We start from the raw sequence: 25,827 nt of genomic DNA on the forward strand, positions 1-25,827 counted from the left end.
ACCTAAACAGACTCACCAAAGCTTTATTGTTGATGTTTGTACCTGAGACTTATTTTCTAAAGAAATACTGACCCACATAGCCAGCGCTTACAGTCTTTGGGATGTTTAGCAACCAGCTATAAAAATTAAGTATAACCCATGAAATGCTCCCCCAAAAAAGCTTATTATGCTTTTTACTAGTTTAAGAGCCCCGCTGTGTGAAAGAACTTTTGTGACGATGATAATGTCCCGTATCTGCACTGCCTAATATGGTAACCATTATTAGCATAAGTGGCTATGAAGCACCTAAAATGGAGCTGATGTGACTGAGGAGCTAACTTTTTATGTTATTCAATTTTAATAAATTAGCCACATATATAGCTAGTGGCTACCATTTTGAACAGCATGGGTAGAGAGTCAGCAATGTACAGAAAGATGAGCACAGGACTTGAAACCAGAATACTTGAGTCCTACCTATGCTAACTGCTTCTGATTTTGAGCCAGTGTGATCTCAGAAGAAACACCTGCCCATAAGCTACAGTTCTATTTTGAGAATCAAATGGAATCATGTATGAGAAAGCCTTTGTAAATTGCAGGGCGTGGCATATCTACTCTTTCCCTAAAGTACAAATGAAAGACCATCAATTCAGAAACAAATGAGCAATCAGAAAAACCTTTACTTTGCAGATATAGTTCCATTTTGTTTTTCAGTATGTGTGAAGAGAAAGGTGAAATTGCATTTTAGGTGATGGACTCTACCCACTTGGGTTTCTTAGAAAGCAAGAAACGCTCTCCAGAAAGAAGGGAAAAGAAACTGGAAGTGACTTGAAGACAGTAAGATTTTTAAATGTCAAGGGAAGTTGTTAAGTGTTATGGAAGAGGATCTCTCCTTCAGAACTCTCTGACAGCTCCAAAAAATGGACTGCATCAAAAAGTAATATAATCTCTGCAATTTTTCTGCAAAAATTCTTCCAAAATAACACTTAAAAAAAAAAGGCAATATATCACCATAAATACTCAAGAAGAGGCCTCATAATCCATCTTTAGGGAACAGAAGCTATCTGCAACAGGCTAAGGGCTCACTAAAGGTGAGGAATGGAGCAGCTCTGAGGAAAGGGCTGATGAACACTCACCAATTCATAACACCATACTCATAAATTCTTGGATAACCAATACTGTTCTAGTTCTGGTAGTAACTAACTCTTAGACGTTTTGAACAAACCTTGCCAACAGGAACATTCTTAACATCTTCCACAAAAACGACTTCCCGAAGAGACCACTGCTCTTCGTTCACCTTTTCTTCCTCTTTCGGGGCAGGGGTGGACCGTCGTCGTTCTTAGACAACAACAAAATGGTAAGTACCAAAAAGAAAATGTGAAAGAGACTTTATATATAGATTTCATCTAAATATATGAAAAAAGATCATTTGTAAAGGGATACATAACTGAGATATCTAAATAACAATTCTGTGAACTACCACTTTATGAATTGACGTTTTATGACCAATTTCCACTTCAAATGACTTAGTAGCAAAAATCACGTCTGTTAATGCCTAATGATATTAACACTGCTGCAAACACACAAAGAAGAAATAAAAAACTTATTTTGAACCCTTAAAATTAGAGTTACCTGATGAAGGTTAAAAAAAAAAAAAAAAGACCTGTTGGTCTGTTTTTAAAACTATCATGTAATTATTAAGTTTCAACTTCCTCAAGGGCAAAGCAAATACACTATAAATTTATTTTGAGGACCGTTCAAAAACCTCCTTAAATCCAATGTGCAGTAGGGAGTCTAGGTTTATAAATTCTGCAAATTCTGAGCACAAGTTGGGACCAAGCCATAACCAATTTATACTAAAAACAGTCTCCACAAAGGTGGGAAAATATTCTAATTAGTGGCAGTTATTTCCCACTATCACTGCAATGCATTTTACAAATTATAAACTCAATAGAACTCTAAAAAACAACAGGAATAGGCAACACTGTAAATACTATTTTTTCATTTAAATAAAACTGCTCATACACATAAAATCTAACTATTAGAAACAAAATTTATACAAAAAAATACTGAAAATGGTAGAAGTTGCCTCAAATCATAAACAGACTGCACCCAGCTCTCTGCCTGGGACCTTACTTTGACCAACGTACACTACACATAAAACTTACTATATGGCATTGATGCGCTGCTGGCAATTGAGGACGCGTCACTGCATGTGGAGGCCGGAGATGGCGGGGGACCCATTTCTGTTTTCACTGGTTCCTGCTTACTTTCAGGCCTGAGATTAGAAATAAGATTCTCATTATTAGGGAAATGAAATATTAGAACTTGTCAGATGGTTTATTTTTTAGAATCAAGTTTATTCTTATAAGGGAATGAAATATTAAAACTTGTACAAAATGGTCTATTTCTAGGACTCCAGGTACTGAAAAAGGTACACGGTGCATACTTCAAATTCTTAGTAATATTTTTAAAAGAAAGGAAAGAAAACTACACCATATAAAGCTATCAACAACTTTGAACAATGATTCAGATAAGCTTTATCTATGAATAACAACAAAAACTACACTCAATTATTACAAGCTCTTGAGCAAACAAGTTTCACACTTCAGTAAACCCTGACTTGGACATAGCAATTTAATTGAGAAATGGTAAAGGAAAATAAATAAAATACCAACTAGATCTATCATTAATTTCTTAAGAGTTCAAAAAAGGAACTCAACTTGCATGGTTTACAAAAATTTATTCTTGAACCATCTGATGAAGAACCATCACCTGTTGTAACCTAACTGAGAAATTACAGAATAAACTATCCTTTGTCACTGAATTCTTTCATTATACCTAGGAAGATAACTACAGTCAGCAACTATACAATATTCTACAGATGATTAAAAAATACACACACACACACACACACACACACACACACACACACACACACCTTAGTCCTTAAAAGGCAGAAGCCAATTTTTAGTCAGAAAAGTCACCTATTACTAAGAAATCTGTTATAAATATTGTTATCAAGGCCATCACCTTAACCCCCTCGTCTATTATCCCCATGAGGAATTTCACCTGAGTTTAGAAACAGTCCACAGTAAACCAGTATCATTTTCACCAGCATCTTGGCGAAGTGCTTAGTACAAGTACACGTGAACACTCATGGCTGCTCTGCAAATCTTGTGATGGTGGAAACAGGCTGATACTGACTAATCACTAGCATGCCATTAAAGTGAACGCATCTCAACACTTAGCAAAGAAGAGTCTTTCACATGAAAATGACTATGTTCTTAACACTAAATTTCAATAAGCTCTTTTACTAAGTTTATTCATATAGATGGCAAATTTCAAGGAAGATACTGAAAAACTTTATAAATTACACAATTCCAGTAGCATATTCTATGTGTTAAATATAAACTCATTTATATTTGTGCACATCAAAAACATTTCAATCACTCTTTACAAAATTTCATAAAAAATGAAAATGTGTTTTGTCACTTTTATTTTTAGGATAAAAATCAATGTAATTACAGAGGAAGTCTATAAATCTATTATGTATAACAAGACAGGGACGGTGAGAGAGAGATCACGACAACAAAGCAAAAAAGCCTTAATTTGGCATAAATTACAGTAGCGTTGCTTTATTAAAGAGTATTTCTTTAACTTATTTAGTAGTCATCCATTTTTTTAATTTTAATTAACTTATTTAAATTCAAGTTAGTTAACACACAGTATAGTCTTGGTTTCAGGAACAGAACCCAGTGATTCATTCACTCATTAGTGTAACACCCAGCGCTCATCCCAACAGGTACCCTCCTTAATGCCCATCACCCGTTTAGCCCATTCCCCCACCCACCTCCCCTCCAGCAACCCTGTTTGTTCTCTGTCTTTACAAGTCTCTTATGGTTGCCTCCCTATGTTTTTATCTTATTTTTCCTTCCCTTTCCCTATGTTCACCTGTTGGGTTTCTTAAACTCCACATATGAGTGAAATCATACGATATTTATTTGTCTTTCTCTGACAGTAATCCCTGTATTTTCTTAATAACAACTTGCATTTTTAACATTAAGAGAAATAGCAAAAAAGGTAGTAAATTTACAATCATTACACTCATTTGAGCAAACAAATTTCAGCATTTCAAAAACTTAGATGTATAGTACAATCCCCATTTCTTTTTAATGCCTGTTAAATTAAAAAAAAAAAAAAAAAAGACACCAAAATATTAAAATGTTGTTTCTGGAATGTGATGCTATTACTCATCTATGTTTCTATAATGGTTACATATTTTTATAAGATTAAGAAAAAAAAGTTACTTATAAACTTTATTAAAGGTTTGAAGTTCGGGGCGCCTGGGTGGCGCAGTCGGTTAAGCGTCCGACTTCAGCCGGGTGGCGATCTCGCGGTCCGTGAGTTCGAGCCCCGCGTCAGGCTCTGGGCTGATGGCTCAGAGCCTGGAGCCTGTTTCCGATTCTGTGTCTCCCTCTCTCTCTGCCCCTCCCCCGTTCATGCTCTGTCTCTCTCTGTCCCAAAAATAAATAAACGTTGAAAAAAAAAAAAATTAAAAAAAAAAAAAGTTTGAAGTTCATGTACCAAACAACCAAATTATACCACACGCAAATACTTATAGATGCTTCTAAAAGTACAGGTGTTAAGTAACTATATACTTGACTCGCAAACAATAAGCCAGCCTCTGTATGCGGGCTCCACACAATTCAGTGGTAACTCTGTTCACATATCCCTCCACAGCGAAAGTCTGCAAATCCTTTACAGAACTTCCCTCTCCAGAATGTTAACTTATAAAATCCTTTCAAGGATCAAGATGCAGTTAAGACATTAGGTAGAAATTAAGATAATTACACAGGGAGAGAGGAGGGCAAAGATGGCCTGATAGAGATAAGGCTAAACATATTCTTCTTCCACACAATAATGGCAAAGGACACACTCTAATGACAAAACAAAGATATCAAAAGAGAACTCTATATATATGGTCATTCTAGCTGCTAAACATCAAGAACAACTATAATATACAAATATTAACCAAGTGGCAAACAGTAAATTTTACCAATTCCTTGCAAAACTTCTGGGCATCTTCACAAGACCTCACCACGGTAGCAATTTTCTAGGTCACTGCACACCTCTAAGTCTGCCTTGACTACCCCTCTCGTATACATAGCAAACTAGAAACTGGTGTAAAATCACGATTCATTACAGTACAGTACTTACTTAGCTTCAGTAGTTTTGCTAGCTTTGTCCATGCTTTTCAAGCTCTCTGGAGATCTTAGTTGAAATCTACAGCTATCATTCATATTCCAAACCGACTCCATTAAGACACCAACTTTAGGAATCCCAGCACTAATTGAAAATGCAACTGCTCCAGCATGATAAAGAGGATTATTCCTTAAGCACACCTAGCAAACAAAAGAAAAATCATCAAGATGACATTTTCAAAACTAGAAGAGTTGTTCCAAATGCATAAAAATACAACACATAAAAGTATTATTTCCTAGGTTTTCCAAAAACAATCTTACACAATCAAATAAGGCTCTTAAAGCATTGTCTTAAAAGCATTATCTCTATCAAGAATTTGTTCCCAAAATTAAGGAGCAGTAATTATTTTAGCACATTTGTTAAAAAAAAAAACTTTAAAATTTCATGCAAAAAGGGCTGTCTAGGTGGCTCAGTCAGTTAAGTGACTGACTCCTGACTTCAACTCAGATCATGATCTCACAGCTCATGAGATCGATGTGAGTTCTGTGCTAACAGTGCAGAGCCTGCAGAATCGAATCCCTGCTTGGGATTCTCTCTCTCCCTCTCTCTCTCTCTCTCTCTCTCTCTCTCTCTGCCCCTCCCTGGCTCACATGCACATGCTCTCTCTCAAAATAAACATTAAAAAAAAAAATTCATACAACCTAACAAATTTCATGCAACAAATATCCTGACCATTCTGCTATAAAGAAACAGAATAGAAATAGCAAAGAACTTTTTTTAAAGACTGTCATTAAAAAAATAACAAAGTAATTACACATTCTGTCAGTTTCTTAACATCTGAAATGACTATCCTAATTCACGATGCTATGTATTATACAGGCTCTATAAACTTCATCTCTGTGGGGGTTCTTTCCCCCAGAAGACTTGTTTTCTACAAACCAAAAGCTTCACTGGATAACAGAAGTTTTCTCTTACGTTAAAAAAGAGTGTGTTGACGTCAATGTTAGAAGTTAATTGAGTGCAGGAGTAAATAACCTGCAACTTCTCACTGCCGAGGAGCTACCTCAGGTCATATACTCTGAAAGCAATAACCCGCAAGATGGCACCGTCAAACACACCAAGAATAGCTCCAAATGAGAGAGAAAGATTATTTCTGGACATCTCTTTTGAGTTCTCCCACAGCTCAATCTCATGGACATTCTGTTCAGTCACCCAGTAATGAAGTATTATGCTGTCCTTGACAGTGGCACATACGAAGATCATGTGGTGGTTTATAATTAACTGTAAGTGACACAGAAGACGCTGATACATTTGAGGAGTATCACAACTGGAAATCCTGGAGCAGAGTTGCAGTTCCATCAGATAGTTATGCGTCACTAAATATAGATCTGTGGCTTAGAATGTACAGTTCATGAAGAGCTGACTTCTGGAAAAAGGTATGTCCTGCTTAGCTGTGACTTAAAGGGAAGTTTCACCCACAAATTTTCAGAGAAGACTGGTGAAAGCTTACAGTCTGAAAGAGGATCAATAAGAAAGAAGGCTGTATTTTAAAGAGAAATGTGGTAAGATTAGAAGATAGGAGGTTATTTATTAGTGCCTTCTTATAAAAAATAAATCACCTTAAAGACAAGGTGGTGTGTATTTGGGGTCCAGCATATAACGAGACGTGTCAATGGATAACTGCTAAATACATCATTCTCAACATTATGATCTCAGAGTGTAGGTGTAGCTGATAATTCTAAGTAATCAACAGTTAACACACGGAGGCTTTCCTTATTCTGTGGCTATTACTATCTTAAATCTCTAGTTTTCCACAGCTTTAAAATAAAATCTTAGTTCTATACCAAAATATTTTAATATACCTGTCTCTTAGCAATTTAGTTCCAAGCTATTTCGTTTAAAAATTTTCTTCAGTGCACCTTTAAAGTGTTTTTTTCTGCTCTCTCTCTCTGTAGCAACATCATCCTCCATGCTAATAAGGCAAATGCAAGGATATCTTGCTATTAAGTGAGTCCAGTGAACAAGAAACTTTAAGAACAACAGAAATCAGTAATTGGACTAACCAGGAAAAGGGGAGCTCTTTGAAGCTCCTGTCCAAAACAACTGAAATAAATAATGAAGGCTGAAGAAGAATATTCAAAATAATGGGTAATCACTAAACACTTCCCAATTGGGAGGCCAAGCAAGAAATAAGTCAGAATAAGACAACCATGATTAGCACCAAACAACGACGACGACAAGAAGAAGAACAACAACAACAACATAGAGGCACAAACACAAAACGGGTACGTATAAGCTGGGTTTTGTTGAAAAGTAACAAATGAAGTAGTAACTCTTTAAGCACTTTATAATCCCTCGCACTTAGACAAATGGTAGTTTTTATTACACGATGTGTCATCTTGCACTTTGAATTTTTCTTTTCCTTATCACTACAAGGTGGGATAACTTATATTTTGTATTTCCTAGATCTTACAAAATAGTCATTGTAGTGCTTGCTAGAATATACACCAGTTTTTATCCTCAAGATAAACTATCCTCAAGATAATGAATGAAAAGAACAACAACAGTTCTCAAACTATTCTGGTATCAGAGCCCTTTTTCCCTGTTAAATATTACTGAGGACCCAAAAATATTTTGTTTATTTGGGTCCTATCTAGCTGGTATTTAATGTGTTAGTAATTAAAATTGAGAAATTTTTAAATACTTCACAGTAATAAATGTCATGTTAATATAAACAATTTTATAAAAAACTGATTTTCAAAAAAAAATAGCAAGAAAAGTGGCACTGTTTACATTTTTGCAAATCTCTTAATGTTTGATTTAATGGAAGACAGTTCGATTCCCACGTCTGCTTCTGCATTCAATCTGTTGTGATAGTTACTTAGACTAAAGTGTACGCAGACAATTCAGCTTCACAGATATGTAAATGGAAAGAAAAGAAAGGGCTCTGCAGACTCCCTGAAAGAATGGAGGAGCCAGAAGTCCTTGAACCAACCACAATTTGATCCACTGAGGTATTAGAAAAATCACCTTCTATAACATAGAAGCCTAAAACCATCTCAGAGTGGAATCCATCTCTGGTGGAAACAGAGATCTGAGGAAGCCTCCTGCCCTATGCTGACAACATCCCCAAGAGCAGGATCTTTCAAATCTGCCTGGCTGTTTATCACCTGGGATGCTTGTTAACATAATCAACCCCAGGCCTTACCACCAGACAAACTGAAGGAACGTCCCAGGAGCTCCACACTCTTGCATTCAAGTACCAAATGATTCTTAAAATTAGGCAAATCTGGGAACCCTGCCCCATAAGGAAACCTACTGTGACACTGGGGCAGAATCTCCATGTCACTCAACTATTGAATAAAAAAGCATATACATGCTATTGGAACCTGGTCCTTCAAATAACATTCATTTATAAAACTGCTTAGAAGGGAATTAATTAAAGAGGAAGAAAGTGATTTTGAGGAGTAACAACATCCCCTAATCACTTACCTGGGTACCCACAGTGATGTTCGGCATTGAAGAAATACCAGCACTAGATTTGGGCTTTTTATTTTTGGCTCTAGCCTTCTCTAACATTTTCTTCCTTTGACTAAAAGGGACTACACCCCTGAAAAGAAAAAGTATAAATTGGTCAAGCAAGCAGCAAAGAAGCCTATTAATCTGAAATTACATGTAATATTTTTGTTTGTTGTATTTACAACTTATTCTTAATCATAACTTGAGCATAGCTTTAATACATAACTGGTCCTGTTTTTATTAAACCTTTAGGGATTAAAATTTTATAGAAAATTGATCACCTGAAATTTTCTTCCAAATAATTTTATTTCATTAGTAGATTCCCCTACATATTATTTCTGCCAATGCAGATTTACTAAACTCCTTAAAACACAACAGAAAAAATACATTTTAAAGTCCCTAATAGTAAATAAAGGAAGACACAAAATATACATCCAATGAAATACTGTAATTATATTTTATATTTAATTATATTTTAAGTAATACTGTTAAATGAGAAAGCATAAAAAATACCCGATAGCCTAGGTTTCCAATTATGTAAAAGCAAAGTACATATTTATGTATAGGAAAGAAAGATTTAAAATACTTCCAAATGCTAACAGTAGTTACCTTCAGGTTGCAGGATGATAGGTAATTTTTGTTTCCACTTTATACTTTTGTAAAATTCCATATTTACGGTCACTAAAGTATGTGTTACTTTTATAAGTTTTTTTAATGTTACTTTGTTCCAAAGTGAAATTTCCCTCTCTACAAAGCATTATCTTTTGACCAACCTTCTCATGTTGGTATTCCACTTCTCAAAGCACCTATCTATGCACATAAAAGCATTCACTGATAAGGAGTTCCCCCTCCCTGTGTTACTCACCACCAATATAAATTGTTCTCTAGCTGGGCACAGGTGTAAAGGGCACAGCAATGTAAAGAAACAATCCGTTCACCTTGAAGTTCTGAGTAAGTCTGTGCAGTGTGCTCTAACTTAGAAGCCACAGAACTCAAAGTTTCATCTACCCATGTAGCAACCTAAAGAGTAAAATATTAGAGGCTTAAATAAATAAGAAAGGACTGCGGTCAAAACTAGGAAACAACATACATACTCTACGGACTACAATTCTAAAATGTTTTGAGCTAAATGCCAGAAAAATAAGTAATTCAGAAAAGGTTCTTAATTAAGAATCTAAAATACTTTCCTTACACAAATAAATTGAAGTAGCAGTTATTGAAATGATCGTCTAAAGCCATCTCAAAGAAATTAATCAAAAGTAAACATTTGCTACAACAATTTTAAAAAGTATTTAGTGACTCTAGGGGCATCTGGGTGGCTCAATAAATTAAGCGTTCAACTCTTGATTTGGGCTCAGGTCATGATCTCAGTTTCATGAGTTTCATGATCTCACAGTTTCATGCACTGACAGCACAGGGCCTGCTTGAGTTCTCCCTCTCTCTGCCCCTCCCCCACGCGCTCTCTCTCTCAAAATAAATAAACTAAAAAAAAAAAAAAATTTAGTGACTCTAAAGCCAAAGAGAATCCAAGGCAAAATACCCACATACTTCCCCAATCCATCTCTGACAGCTTTTGTTAGCACTTATCTCAAATATTTTGTCCTTTCCTTAAGGGAAAAAGCCACCTCTAAAGTTGGATTATAATATAGGGATAAACCAGCAACAAAAAGATTATATACTGGATTACTCTCTTTAGGCTTGAGATGCTTTGAAGTTGTGGATTTAGAAAGAGAGAAAATTAAAAGATGGAAAAGGGGCAGAGGGAGAGGAAGAAAACCAAGAACTGAAGCATGAAATGTTTCTCAAGGAATGCAAAGTATTTCCTACCTTGTTATTTTCTGTAGCTACAGTTGCTCTTATGCTATTTGCAGACAGCAGGACTATCTTCTCATTGGTTAGCCCCAGAAATGTCGCTCGTGGATGATGCAGTGAAGGATTCTTAGAAAGCACAAGAAAAATGATCACTATTTTGTATGTTGATATATAGAACCATTCGATGAAAGCTTAATATAAAATACCTGTGCATTTCTGTAAGGCTCAGATTCACTCCACTTCCACTGATAAAGTTCTCCTTTACTGCTGACAGCCAGAAGCTCAGAATATAGAGCCCCAATACAGATGAACTTTGTTCCATCCTACAAAGTAAAAAATAACACAATAGTGTAAGTACAACTGGCCAAACCTAATCACTTTAATCACTTCATCAAATCGGGATTAATTCAGTAAACATATAAACCACAGCTGTGCAAAGTCTTCAGCACAGCCTGTAAGGCCCTTCGTAATGCAGTCCTGGCTTCCTCTGTGAAATCACTGTCCTTCAGTCACACAGGCCTTCTTCCAGCTCCTAGACCATGTCCGCAGGATCCTGTCATGTCCTTGGTATTCTCTTGCCTTGTTTCTCAGTGACTCAATCCCTATCCTTAATCAAGTCTGCTCAAAGAAACCTCTGACCACACTACCTACAAAACCACCGCTCTCATATTCCACCTCCTTACTCTGCTTTCTTTGTAGATGATAGCATTTCACAACTATACTACATTATGATAGTAATAGTATATTCACAATACTGTATTACTCATTTACGGTCTATTCACTTGGATATAAGCTTTGTCTTGTTCACCACTGTATCCCCATTTTTTAGAACAGTGCACATGGTAGGTGATATAAATGTGCCAAATAAATGAAGAAAACAATAAGCTGAAGCTGGGAAAATCAAGTGTCAAGACAGAAGACTCCTTCTCTCTAGACTCTTCCAAGCTGCTGAAACAAACGTCTACGTTGTTTTTTCTAAGGTGAGAGTTCATTTAGTTTTAAGGTGATGCACATGCCAGGTGTTAAATGCAATTAAATTCTAAAAATCTTTGACAATAAATGTAAATGAACAGTATCAATAATTTTTTTATGTTTGTTTATTTTGAGAGCGAGAGAGCAAGAGCAGGGGAGGGGCAGAGAGAGAAAAAGAGAGAGTGAGCGAGTGAGTGAATGAGAGAATCTCAAGCAGGCTCCACACTCTTAGAGCAGAGCCTGACACAGGCTCAAACCCGCGAACCATGAGATCATGACCTGAGCTGAAACCAAGAGTCAGACCATCAACAGACTAAGCCACTCGGGTGCCCCAGTATCAGTATTATTTTTAACATAATGTTAATATGATCAGAGTCCTGAAGCTACCCAGAAATCACATGGCAAAACTCGCCATTAAGAGATTTTCGGTTGTACTTTTGCTACTGGTCTAAGCAATACTTCTCTTTGCAATTCTGGTTCTGGAGTATGCTAAACTAATGGTGTCATTTCGCTTTTCTGTCAAATTCCAATCTTATTTGGTCAGATGGGTTACACCGGTCAGCTAAAGCCTGTAAAGTCTGCCACGATTTATAACGTAACAACAGGTTATGCTGCAGAGGTGTACCGAAAGAACCCAAATTTTAACCTTCTATTTTACCAATACCAATCAGCCCTATTGTCAAGTCACTTCCACAGAGGGACAGGAGAGACCAAATTTGAAACTCTGCAAGTTACCAATTCCTCGCTTATCTTCCGCCAAGCGTATCTGAAAACCTGTGTCTACTCTCTCCAAGGTGGCTGCATCAAACCCTAACATCTCTACCTCACACTTCCTTCTCCTCCCTTCAGTTAAAGGATGATGGAATCAAGCCAAGTGAGCCCAAACCCTGGATCCAACACCTATCAAGTATGTGACTCTGGGCAAGTTTTAGAACTTCTCTGAACCCCCTTTCTTTACCTCTAACGTGGGTTTAATAATATATATGGGGGGAGAATAAAAGCCAAAAGACAGTAACATATATAAAGTAGACAGCACACAGCCCAGCACAAATTAGTGCTCAAATTCAACTATGATTACTCTGCCCCCAACATCACCTTCTACTTACCCAGAGAAGCACAAGCTTGCTGAATATTCCTACTTGTAGATTTAACAAAAAAAGAACACCATTCTCCTCTCCTCCCCGCCTTCATCTCAGAGAAAGAAGTGTCCTTCTCTCTTATTTAAGGGTAACCCCCACACACAGGATGTAACACTCTCTCATAACCCCAACAATCAACCAAACTAATCCTTCCTTCAATCCTACTCATGGTAAAGTGAATTGCTTGGCATATTTCACCTTACCAGCTTTCACTCAGAGGTACAACTACACCTCCAACAGTCATATCAATGCCCCATGCATTTAATTAGCCCATCTTCTCTTTAAACTCTTCAAACCATTTGACCCTGTTCATCTGTTCTGGAATTTCTCCTGTCCCTATTCATAGGTCACTATTCCCTATTGGTCTTCCTTCTTTTTTCATGGCTATTTTCTTAATCTCCCTCATACCACCATCCACTCCCTGCCCCAGATTCCACCCTGTTCCTTTATTCAAATATGCTCCACCCTCAGCCTAACTGACAGCAGCCATTGGGGCATCATGCTGATTAAACATGTACATCTCCTACCTCCAAACTAACCTGTTGCAAGAGTTGTCTACTGGATGTCGTAAAGCACCCTAACATCTACAAAATAAATTCACCATCTCCTCCAAAGCTGCATATCCTTTGCAGTTGCTCTCTCCATGAATGACATCCACCACCCACCCTGTAACAGAGGAGAGACATGAAAACCTGGGCCCTCTCATCACCTCCTCTTCTTCTCTCTTAACAATGTAGTGACTAGTCAACCAGTACTGCCTTTGCCTCAAATTCCTTAGATTCTTCCTTTCCTCTATCTCCACTGCCATTACTTTAGTTGAGATGCTCATAATTCCCTTCCATGACAATTCTATCAGTCTCTGAACAGACTCCAGATTTTTCCTATTCCTATCTTTCTCCTACAATGCCAAGAGCCTTCACCTCATAAAAAAACAAACAGAACCCCATGGATCCCATGATGTCACTTCTCTAAGAACTCTGCTTCCTAGTGACTGCAGACCATCTTAACCCCGTGGCAAGTTGCCAGGGCGCACTCACAGTCTTGCTCCACCTTGCTCTTTTCTACTCCCTACCCACACTAGATTTCTCATTGTTCCATAATCACACTGTGCCCTTTCCTGACTCTAGGCCCATGCTTGATATGCTTGGAATGCCTCTGCATCTTAGTCACTGCCTACTTAACCTGAAAAATGCTGCTCAGATGTCATCTCCTGTGTGAAGTCTCTACCAAATCTCTCAGGTGGCATTAGTCATTCTCCACTGTGAAACTCTAAGCACTGTATTCACACCTTCAAGTCTACCACCGATCACACACTGTGAACACATTATACTGTATGTGAATGTATGTCTTCCCCACTGAGAGGGGCCATATCATACTCACCTCTACATTCCCAAAGGCCAGCTTGGCACATGGTACACAGTAAGAACACTCTTATAACTGAATGAATAAATGAGTTTTAACCCCAACTTCTCCAAGTACAATGCCTTGCCAGAGCAATACAATCCTGAACAAATCATCCCTATAGCAAGAACATGGCGCACAAAGCCTCTCAGAAGTGACTTTACCTATATCCTCCAAGACAGACCAACGTTCCCCAAGGTAAGTCCTGAATGAACTAACTGAATGCCAAAGGCACTGAAAATCCATTACGGACAAATGTGGAAAATGTGTGTGTCCAATCAAAGGAAGATGATGGAATAATCACCTATCGCTTCTTGCCCAATTTAGATTTGTTATGTGAAGAAATACAAAACAAACACAACAGAACAGTATTTTAGCTCACTCATTTTATAACGTCATAGAAAACATTGTTTTCATTGTATTTATGAAATAACAATGGCTGCCTCTGAGCAAGTTAGGGCCTACTTCAACCCAACTGGAAAAAGTAGATGTGCATGTTTCCTGAAAGATCAGTACTTTGTAGCCCTATTTTTTTTTTTTTAACAAAAATCAAGTCACTAAAAGTTGACACTACTCAATGAATTTGCAACTGTCTGAATAACAATAAATAACTGAACTGAGGCCATCAATCAAACTAGAAATGTCTCCCCAAAAGGAGATGGAAATCTGTCAAAAATGATAGAAATTATGTAGGGGCCAAAACTGAAAAGAAAAAAAAAAAAAAAAGGCATGTAGTCCAGCAGCAGTGTAAATTCCTGCTGACCACATCTATATTTAGTGACTTCTATTTTGAAAACGTTGGCCTTTCTATTCCTATATTTCTCCCATAAAACTTGGTTTTCATCTTTTTAAAAAAATGTTCTATCAGCCAACACTACCTCTCCCAGGATGTACCAGCACCAACAGCAACATTATCACATATTATGCCTGAAGTGGATGGAATATAACCAAGGGTTACAACGTGCAATTTGATCAACTTTAGTTATTCACACTTCATTTCTCCTTGCCTATCCACTTTCCCTAGTCTCCTTATGCCTGCCTTCGTTTCCTTTCTATGACAATTTCTCCTTTTAAATTATGTTTGTGACACATTTAGCTAATTCTTTTTTTTTTTTTTTAATTTTTTTTTTTTCAACGTTTATTTATTTTTGGGACAGAGAGAGACAGAGCATGAACGGGGGAGGGGCAGAGAGAGAGGGAGACACAGAATCGGAAACAGGCTCCAGGCTCTGAGCCATCAGCCCAGAGCCCGATGCGGGGCTCGAACTCACGGACCGCGAGATCGTGACCTGGCTGAAGTCGGACGCTCAACCGACTGCACCACCCAGGCGCCCCACATTTAGCCAATTCTTAACAGGTACTTACTACCTGCAACATCCAAGTGTCAATAACACAACAACAACAAAGACCTCTCCCCACTCAACTTGCCCTTCTAGAACCCTGAAGGTGAAGCAATATGATCAACAAGTTTGGTCAACTGGTTCCAACAGTGAGGCTGCTCCAAATAGCTTAAGTAAGGAACCAAATGTCATGGCCTATTTGCTCTCAACACCATTCAAACAAACGGAGAATCACATGCAACTCTGCAGTTCAAAAGACCAATGTGAATATATTTTCTTTTTTTCTTAGGCCATATGAAAACAGGTCCACAACAGTAAGGGACAGGACTGCAAATTAACATCACTGACTTGCTCCATCAGTTTGTTTCTTCATCACCCACGACACAACTCTCACCACACTCTTCTCCAACAACTTGCTTAAAAATAAAGGATATGTGCGTGCTTTAAACTGAAAGCATTATGGGGCACAAAGCAAAGTTTTTATGCTCAGTTTTAGCAGATTTACTCAGCATGGATTTCTGTGTAATTACTCCTCCTTCTCCCTCCCACGTCTGTTATTCCCTCTTATCTGTGCATTCTCTTGGTAACAGTGTTTCGTGACTATAGCTGCATCTTTTTTTCCCTTATAAGTCACCTTAGATTCTTGTTGGAAGTAGGCTGGCATAAATATATATATATAGCTACATTTTACATGTAGACATTCAGCACATAGAACTAAATTTCTAGTCTGAGGAAATTAAATTTCAGAACTGAGAAGTCTCATGAAATGAAGCTATGTGAGATAATCACCTAATGGGAAGATTGCATCCTCTTACCAAAGTAACTGAATTATCACAGCTACTTCCAGAAATATAAAGTACAAAAAGCAAACAGGAGGAAGGACAGGAATGAGGGACAGTGGTATGCTGGAGAGGGAGGGAGGAATGATGGATGAAGAGGCAGGGCAGCGTAATAAAAAAGTTGACATTCTGGGGTAAAACTATGCAGAAACCAGTATAGATTTGGCTGGTTCAACTGTGAACATGAGGAACTTGGACTTAGAGGCCCTCCCTCCATCTCTCCCTTAGGTAGATACAGACAACCCATTAATTTTTTATTATGCTACATTATTATAGCAATAAAATGTTTTAATTTCTTGCATTTTTTAGCCAAGTCAGACAATGGACATGGTCATATCTCTTTCAGCTTGTGCTCAACTCTGTACCAGCAGAGAATCCAGCGCTCAAAATACTGCCACATGGACCCACTTGGAATACCCAAATGCTGCCGCTGGGGTCTCACCCATCCGTGACTTACAGAAACTGTCTGTTCTCTTTGTAGAACAAAGACCCTTTGTTCTCCTTGTTCTTTACACTTTACATATAATGGGTCATCTAATTCTCATGACAATCTCACAAGGCAAAACCCATTATTATCCTCATCTTATACATGAGAAACAAAGGCCCAGAGAGGTTAAAGGTCTTAACCAAGGCCACACAGCTAGTAAGTAGCAGGGCCAGAATATGAACTCCAGCAATCTGACTCCAGAGTCCACACTCGGCAATCACCCTGGCCTCTTAGGATTCCCCAAAGCCTCCTGTACCTAATTCTATAATGGTACTTAGTCCAAAGCATTAATATCATTGTTCTGCCTTCTACAAAACTCTTACCCTAACACCTAAGCAAAAGGACTAACACAAAGATTGCAGTGGGGCACCTGGGTGGCTCAGATAAACATCTGACTCTTGGTTTCAGCTCAGGTCACGATTTCACGGTTTGAGGAGTTCAAGCCCCGCGCTGGGCTCTGTGCTGGCAGCACAGAGTCTGTTTGGGATTCTCTCTCTTGCCCTCTCTGTCCCTCCGCCACTCACCCTCTTTCTCAAAATAGATAAATAAGCTTCAAAAAAAAAGGAAGTATGCATTTAATCAAGGCTACTAAATTAATAACGACTGACCTTCACCTGTCTTCATGAAGACATCCTTATAATAATTTCTAATTTTTATATTTTTAAGGTACTGAAAAATTAATAAAGGAAAAATTTTTATGCCTACTTAACAATTTTTAAAACTTTTTCTTTTTACCTTTCAACCCCCTGCCTCTAGTACTCACCAATCTGTTCTCTGTGTGTATGAGCTTGGTGTTTTGTTTTGTTTTTTTTGATTCCACATTCTTATAGAAGAGTGGTCATATAGCATTTGTCTTTCTCTGACTTATTTCACCCGCCATAATGCCACTGAGGTACAATCCATGTTGTCACAAATGGCAAGATTTCCCTTTTTTTATAGTGGAACAAAATTCAACTGTATATATGAGTATATGTATGTATTATATCTTCTTTATCACCCACTGATGAATACTTAAGGTTATTTCCATATCTTGGCTATTGTACATGCTTCAGTGAACACGAGAGTGCATGTATCTTTTTGGGTTAGTGTTTTCATTTTCTTTGGATAAACACCCAGAAGCAGAATTGCTGGATCATATGTTAATTCTATTTTTAATTTTTTGAGGAACTTCCATACTAGTTTTCAAAGTGGCTGTACCAATTTACATTCCCACCAACAGTGCACAAGAGTTCCCAAGTATGCTCTTATACTAGCTTTGACATTCAACTCAAGGAATAACTCATAGAAATATTTAAAGTTTAAGGTTACCTGAAATATTTTCAGTTCAATATTAACTATAAAAGGCTTAAAGAGAACACTCATTCTACTATGAAAGAAACTTTATTAGCCTACAAAATGGTGAAACTTTGAAGAAATTGCTGTTTCTCTAAATAGGGAGTAGGGAAAAGTCAGTACTAATCCAGAAGATAATTAACCAATGGAATTTCTCACGTACCCCCACACAATGAAGAGTGAAGATACTATGGTTACTACGCAAACTTCCAATTTAAAAATACTGGATTAAGTCGTTTCTGAAGTTAAGCTGGCAGGCATTCTTTAACCCTCCTCACCCAAAAAAGAAAGAGACATTACTTCTAAGTAGTGAATGCTGACAACACCCTTTATCTCCCTGCACCCTCCACCTGACACCTGATCACACATCAAGCTCCCCTCCACCAAAACCCTTGTACTTCCCAGGGATCACTACCCCCAATTTTGGGGGGGGCCAATATGGTCAACTACTGATATTTGTTGATAACTATGATAATGCTTAAGAGTTTGATTAGGCTTAAGCTATTTTTTCCCTAAACTGCATTTTTTATATCTAAATTTCAATCATAAGCTAATAAAAAGTAGATCTTTTCCAGTGCAAATATTTTAAATTAGGGGTTTAATAGGAAAAAAAAGGTACAGGAAGGATATATTTTGTTTCACACACTCCTATTCCTCCTTGATGTCTAAACATCAAGGAAATAACACATCAAGTGTTATTAAGTCTGCACAGTCTCAAGATATCACGATGTACTTATTAACTGTTTCTGAAAACAAGCTGTACTAAAAACATGGCTATTAGTAAAGAGCAACAAAGACTGTCTAAGCCTAACAGAGCATACGCTGGCCAGGGAAAAAGCTTGCTAGATTTGTACTGTTTAAAACACTCATTCATCAAAAATAGTACATGATAAAGAAGCCCAGACTAATATATATGTGATGGTACTATTAAAACAAGATTCATGAATCCTCTATTACTTCCTGCCAACATGGAAGTAGACACAGGCTAATATGATCCAGGCAAGAGAAATAGGAAACACAGAACAATGTACGGAAGAGAGGGGGGAAAAAAGGCCCTAGGTTTAAATCACCTTCTACCACATGGAATAAAAGCAGAACTTAGGACATGTCTAGTTTTATGGAAAGAAGTAAGAGAATGCCAATACAGGGAAAGTTTGTCAGCTGCCAAAGAAAACAGAATAACCTTTGCTTACAAAGAGACTGATTAAAATTCATGTTCCTTCTTGTATTCAAGCTTTCCACATGAGCTGAATACAGAAGAAAATAAATGAACTACATCAAGATTCGCAATAACTATGAAAAATAAATTTAAAAGTTAAACAGTATTTTCCTTTAATATCCCAAATGCAAATTCAACTTCAAAAAAAGAAAAAAAAAATCTCTACCAGAATCTCCTTATCTGTTAGAGATTAACCTCAAAATTTTTATGTTCTTTTACTCCTACTTAAGAAAATTTCCTGCCCACTGGCTCTGGAAATAAGAAGAAAAAGGCACATCAAAAGAGAGATGAAAAACATGGCTTCCTGTAGGAGCCATTACCAAGCACTCAGGACAACGAAACCTACACAGCATCAACAGGATCAGACACTATGTTTCCTCTGCAGCAGTGATGGATTTTTAAAGATTCAAATCAACTTAACAAATCCTGGATGCCTTCTAGAAGCCAGTCACTGTACTTTTCAGGACGCAGAGCCGATCTCCCAGTCCATTCCTGTTCAGCCTGCTTTGTCTCCCACAGCATTTAGAGCAAAGGGTCTGTCAGAATTCAGTGCCATGAAACAGGGCAACTAATTAGTCAAAAGAAACACAGATCCCTATCTTGCCCTGACTTGTGGGCTTCTATCAATGACCACAAACTTGCTCTGAAGTAGCTGGGGTCCACTTGACATTATAAAACAAATTTCTACCAAGGGTTACCAGTTACTGGCAAAATTATCACCAGAAAAGAAGTTCTGAAACAGAATGCTGATGTGTTATCTGGAACTACCATTCCGATTTCTCCAATTTACTTCATCAAGTAGAAAAACAACAACAAATAATAGCACCACTGAATCTACATCTAAGGTGACTCCTGTAGTGCCAAATAAAGATGTTCTATGTATACTTTAAAACAAAACAAAAATATCACTTATGTCTGTGTGTGTGTGAGTGTGAGTGTGTGTGTGTTTTAAATAATGGTAGTACAAGGGCTCCTCCTTGATGGTTCAGCTGGTTAAGCGTCTGACTTCGGCTTAGGTCATGATCTCTCAATTTGTGAGTTTGAGCCCCTCATCAGGCTCTCTGCTGTCAGCACAGAGCTCACCTCAGATCCTCTGAACCCCTCACCCTCTGCCCTTCCCCAACTCCTGCTCGCTTGCGCGTGCTCTCTCAAAAATAAACAAATATTTAAAATAAAATAATGGGAGTACAGGGGCGCCTGGGTGGCTTGGTCAGTTGAGCATCTGACTTCGGCTCAAGTCATGATCTCACGGTTCCTGAGTTTGAGCCCGGCATTGGGCTCTGTGCTGACAGCTCAGAGCCTGGAGCCTGCTTCAGATTCCGTGTCTCCCTCTCTCTGCCCTTCCCCTGCTCACACTGTCTCTCTCTCTCAAAAATAAACATTAAAAAAATTTTTTTTGTTTTTTTAAATAATGGTAGTACAAAACTCTGAAATAAAATAGAAACCTTGGTGGGGGAGGGAGGCAGTTGGGTTTGCCAGGAATCCATTTAAATGGAAAGGGTGGGAATCTTTCCAAATACCTTATCAGGCCACCACTGCAAATCTTCTCCTAGAGATACTGGACTTTGAACAGGTGTATTCTTCTTATCCAAGTTTGGCTCTCCTTCCTTGCTGGTAGAGCCCCTTTCATTATCAAATGAGGCTCCATCAAGCCACCTTCGTTCACGTAAACGTAAAACGGATTCACGTTCACGCAACAGCTCAGAGTCTCTCTCTAAGGGAAGAAGGAGAACTGGTATGCAATTGGGTCACACCAGTGGGATAAAAGTAAGCCACTCTCTAGTAAAGACCCTTCAGGATGCAACTAACAGCAGTTTATCTACTCACAAAAATTTAATGTAAATGTATATCTAGTAAGCCTGACATGCAACATTCAAAACATTAACTCTTTCAAGTGAATCTATGAAAATTATAAACTAGCATTTTTTGAGAACTATGTAGAGGCAGACTTTTTTGAATTCCAACTACTAATTTTAGAACAGAATTACTTTATTTTAAAATGGATTTTTAATGGAATTAAAAATTTTTGGCTTTCATTAAAGATGGTTACCATAACTTTATCTACTAGATAATGTGCATAAATAAGAATTTCAACATATCAGATACATATGTAAATCAAGAGTATTTAGTAGAATGCCTTACAAAAACAAAACCTTATACAAACAAGGAAAAAACCTGAAAAAGATAAAATATAAATCCATTAACATTAACTATAAAAATGTTGATAATTCAAGCCCTTGTTCAGAGTAATCTTATAGACTGGATATTCATGGTCAGTTTCATTTAAAAATTTTTGAGAAACAGACAAGCTTCTTTTTTTAACTATCTTTATAGAAAGATAAAGATTTCCTTACAAAAATGCTTCCCCTGCAATTGGCCTTCAAACTCTCTACAGACAGTTTGTTGGGGGGGGGGGGGGTGTTTTTTGTTTGCTCATTATTTTTTTTAAGTAAGTAATCAAAATATACTTCCCAATACTTGGATAAGAAGGATCAGAAACAACATTAACTTGAACCATATGAAACTGCCATCCATGCAGGTCAAAATGGAAGCAGCAGCAATTTCATATGGTTCAAGTGAAAAGCAATGCCTACACAGAATGACCAAAAAAAGGGGAGAAATTTAAAAGGAGTTATTTGTGCTTGATATTAAATATCTGAAAATGAAATGTTTGATAAAGGCAGTAAAGTATGGATTTATTTAAATTTTTTAAAGCTATTACGTAACAGGTTCAGTATATTGTAAGATCATCATAGGTTTATTATTTTTAAACTCTGCTTTTAAGTACTCGATATTTGTAGCAAGGTCTTAATAAAACATAGCAATTTTTCCAGTTTACTAATGATCAATAGATAATATAACTGATTCTTGTCTGTTATTTGAATCAAGCAGTTTTACATTCTGGAAACTAAAAAAATTGACTTAATAAAGTTAAAATACAAGTTAAATCTATACCAACATATACAGAGAAAAGTCTTACATTCACAGGATTTCAAAATCTTCTAACCTCTACTATGTACTATACCTTTCAAGAATTTCAAACTTTTGAAAGTAACATTTAATAAGCTATACATTTCCACATATTAATTATTAGCCAATCCCATTTCTATTAAATTTTTTCATACTTCTCACTTCCATCTAGCCAGGATTTAAAATGAACAGAATAATCACTTTATTTTAATCAAATAAACTAAAGAGACTTGTTTTCTGAATGCTGCATGTCACTGTAAAGTAGAATTCTGCTTTTAGTTCAGAATCCATTTTCCTAATTAAAAATACAGTTAGGTAAGTCAAATCCCTTGACAGGTATTCCACAATGTAGATAAGATCATCTCTAAAGTGAAGTACTATTTGTGGCTCTTCCAAATCAAAAATAACTAGTTTAATACCAAAGCATTCAAAAAGAGTAATAAGTATTAACGTATAATTACTACAATATTAAAAGTTAAAACATAGTGAACTCCATCACTATCTCTCCATATAGCCAGCCAATGATCACAAAGAAATAAATGCAAAATTACCTCGAGATGAGCCTAGCCTGGAAAGCGATGAACGACGAAAAGAAGGATAACCAAAATAGCTAATGTCTTCAGAAAACATGGCATCTGCATCAATAATAACACTTGGGTGGGCAGAATGAATGTCAGCATCAAGAAGAGACATAAGATCCTCTATAAACAGAAAGAAACATAAATAAAGCAGATACAGAAAATATCTGTAGACCACTGAAAGGTCTCTGAAAATTAAATCAGATTAGAATGAGATGCAGACTACTGACATACCCTGAGGAAAAAGTCCTAACTACCTAGGAAATAAAGTTAATGTTACTAAACAAAGATTTTAGGGAACATCAAATGCATGAGTGTCACTTGGGCTACCTAAATAATCACAAGAAAAAAAAAAGATCTCTATTAAAATATTTGTAACATCATAGATGTAATGTAGCCAAAATCTAAATGCAAGTATTACATATTTGGTAATAAGGGCATCAGAAAACAACTCTCCAGAGTCATCTGTCAGACAGTGATAAAGCCATGCATACACATCTATGTCTTTACTGGGATAGAACGCAAGTCCACTGAGCAAAAACATTTCCCCATTTCCCCTAAAAGGTATTTTACAAATTAAACACTACAGTGAGAAATACCTACCACCTTGGAAAGAACCGTCAGAAAACCCATTGTACTTTATAATGCCATTACCCACTCAAAAAAAAGTTTCTCCCTCTAAAGCTAAGAAAACCATGATGGTGATCCACCAACCTCCAGGTAAATAAGATTCACTGGCTGTATCATCCCCATCATCTCCATCTTCATCATCCCGGCTAAGTAAATTATTTACAGCGAGGTTTACGTCAAGATTTGTTCGCTGAAGTTCCCGAATAATGACACTTCTGGATTTGCCTTGTAAAACGACCTGGGCCTGAAATAAAAAATAAAGAAGAATGCTATGCTAATTTTCTTGTGACTATACTTTTATCAAAATCAGCTTTCTAGAAGCAGTATTTCACAATTCATGCTGCAAGTCATGACTAAAGCCCAGTATGTTCACTTAAGTACTTAACTGAATATTGTTCTGCTGCCTGTGTGAAGTGTTCTACAAGATCCATACCTGTGAAATCAGCTCCTCTGGAATGACAGAAGCAGGAATAACTGGCTGGGGCTGACTGCCCAAAAGCCCAGACCCTCGATCCCGCCCAGTCCGAATAACTCGGGTCTGTCGGCGGGAATCTCGAGCTCCAGCTGAGGACCTTCCAGAAGACCCTCCTCCACTTCCACCTACTCCAGAACTCCATCGACTTCTAAAAAAGGAGAGAATTTAAGACAATATTTTTAACAGTCATTCTGAATAGATCACTTTGGGTCTCACGTTCATTCCCCTAAGTGGAGACAAAGCTATTTGTCTAACTGACGTAACAGTTTACAGTATTTTAATAGAACAATAGAACTGAGCCTCAAACTAAAACTGTGTTTTAATGCTTAACTTACATGTAAAATCACTCTTCAGAAAGATAAGTATCACATTTATGCATCTTTTGATGTAATGTTTTAAAGCTCCACATACCAAATATTTCTAGTCACAATTCTAAAATGTGTTATAGGACACACCTTGCCTCTACCTGGAAGACTCATCAGACAATAACTACCAACAACATGTTACACAAAAAGTGTAATTCAGAGTTTAGGGCTCAAACTGCTTTGCATGGAATAAAACATTTATTTGGCAAAGGTATTAGTCCATTGATATTTAGCACTATTAACCACCTTAACCAAGGAAAAGTTATTTAAAAGTCATTAATTTTTTCTTGAGTATGAGAAAACTTAGAAAAAGCATGACATTTCCATCTTTACTTATTGCCCCGAACATGAGCATTAAGCATTTTCAAATCAACAAAGCTAGATAACCATAAACAACTGCTTTTCTGTATTCAAAGAAAATGTTCTCACAAATCACATTAGCCTTAGAAATTATGACAGTGCCAGTCTATTTATTTTAAAAAAACTTTTTTAGTATAGCTGATGCCTCTTTAAAATCAACCTAATATTTAGAGATCATTCAATCTAGATAAAGGTACTTTATTCTCAACTATTGTGCATGGTACTCATCTAAGGCTGAAACCTTCAACTTGCCCATGCAGATTTAGTTTAAATTTGATTTTCCAAGTCTTTTGTTCCCTTACAAATGTCTGACTATACTAACCATAACAATTCTAATATACAACAAACTACTGGATCTCTCTTCTTACTTAATTGGAAAGCACAATCTATGTCTAAACAAATAAAAAAAAAAACTTTTAAAAAGTTTCCTCAGTAAAATGGAAAAAGAACAAATCTCCAGAAAACTTGGTGTCATCCTTTCTGATGGTTTTCTACGCTTGTTGATGCACTGTATCAATTGTTTATGTGGTATTTGTATCTATAGCCTGAGAACTGCCCAAGATAATTTTAGAGAAAAACAATATTGTGCATTCTCAGGACTATACTATGAACCATCGTTTAATCTCAGTTATGCAATAGATGTCATAAATTTAACAGTAAAGAACCATTCATAGACGAAAAGAAAAACTAAGGTGCATTAAGAGTACATTGCTTTAACACAAAGGAAATTTTAAAAAAACAATTCCACTTACAATAGCATCAAACAAACAAACAAACAAACAAACAAACAAACAGTACTTAGGGATAAACCTAACCAAGTAGGTCAGACTTGCATAATGAAATCTACCAATCACAGCTAAGAGAATTTAAAGAGGGCACAAATAAATAAAAACAAACCTCATGCTCCTGGACTGGAAGACTTAATATTGTTAAGATGTCTACATTACTCAATGCAACCTACAGATTCATTATAATCCCTATCAAAATGCTAAGGGCATTTTTTACAAAAATAGAAAAATTCATCCTAAAATTCATGTAGAGGCTTGAGAGATCCTCAAGAGCCAACACAAATTGGAAAAAGAAGAAAAACAAAATTCTAGAGAACACATACTTTGTGATTTTGAAACATTATTCCAGAACTACCATAATTAAAACAGTATGGTACTGGCATAAAGACAAACAGACCAATGGAACAGAATAGAGAGCCC

At 36.9% G+C, this 25,827-nt stretch overlaps 1 protein-coding gene across 6 annotated transcripts in view; it reads right to left on the reverse strand.

Moving 5' to 3' along the window:
• UBR5 (ubiquitin protein ligase E3 component n-recognin 5) overlaps positions 1–25,827 on the reverse strand; it is a 139,769-nt gene that overhangs the window by 60,076 nt on the left and 53,866 nt on the right. For 4 of the 6 annotated variants that reach the window (XM_040494152.1, XM_040494147.1, XM_040494148.1 and 1 more), the window contains exons 6-16: positions 23,853–24,042; positions 23,504–23,663; positions 22,763–22,912; positions 20,762–20,973; positions 10,719–10,835; positions 10,528–10,638; positions 9,566–9,720; positions 8,674–8,791; positions 5,197–5,381; positions 2,145–2,254; positions 1,202–1,314 (exon numbers count right to left, since the gene is read on the reverse strand). In XM_040494152.1, coding sequence (XP_040350086.1) covers positions 1,202–1,314; positions 2,145–2,254; positions 5,197–5,381; positions 8,674–8,791; positions 9,566–9,720; positions 10,528–10,638; positions 10,719–10,835; positions 20,762–20,973; positions 22,763–22,912; positions 23,504–23,663; positions 23,853–24,042 — 1,621 coding nt within the window. The remainder of the gene's footprint in view (positions 1–1,201; positions 1,315–2,144; positions 2,255–5,196; positions 5,382–8,673; positions 8,792–9,565; positions 9,721–10,527; positions 10,639–10,718; positions 10,836–20,761; positions 20,974–22,762; positions 22,913–23,503; positions 23,664–23,852; positions 24,043–25,827) is intronic. The other 2 variants (XM_040494151.1, XM_040494149.1) reach the window with 1 other exon arrangement.

Source organism: Herpailurus yagouaroundi, unplaced genomic scaffold, assembly GCF_014898765.1.
Source record: "Herpailurus yagouaroundi ecotype Mexico unplaced genomic scaffold, PumYag 186, whole genome shotgun sequence".
NCBI classification, from domain to species: Eukaryota; Metazoa; Chordata; class Mammalia; order Carnivora; family Felidae; genus Herpailurus; species Herpailurus yagouaroundi.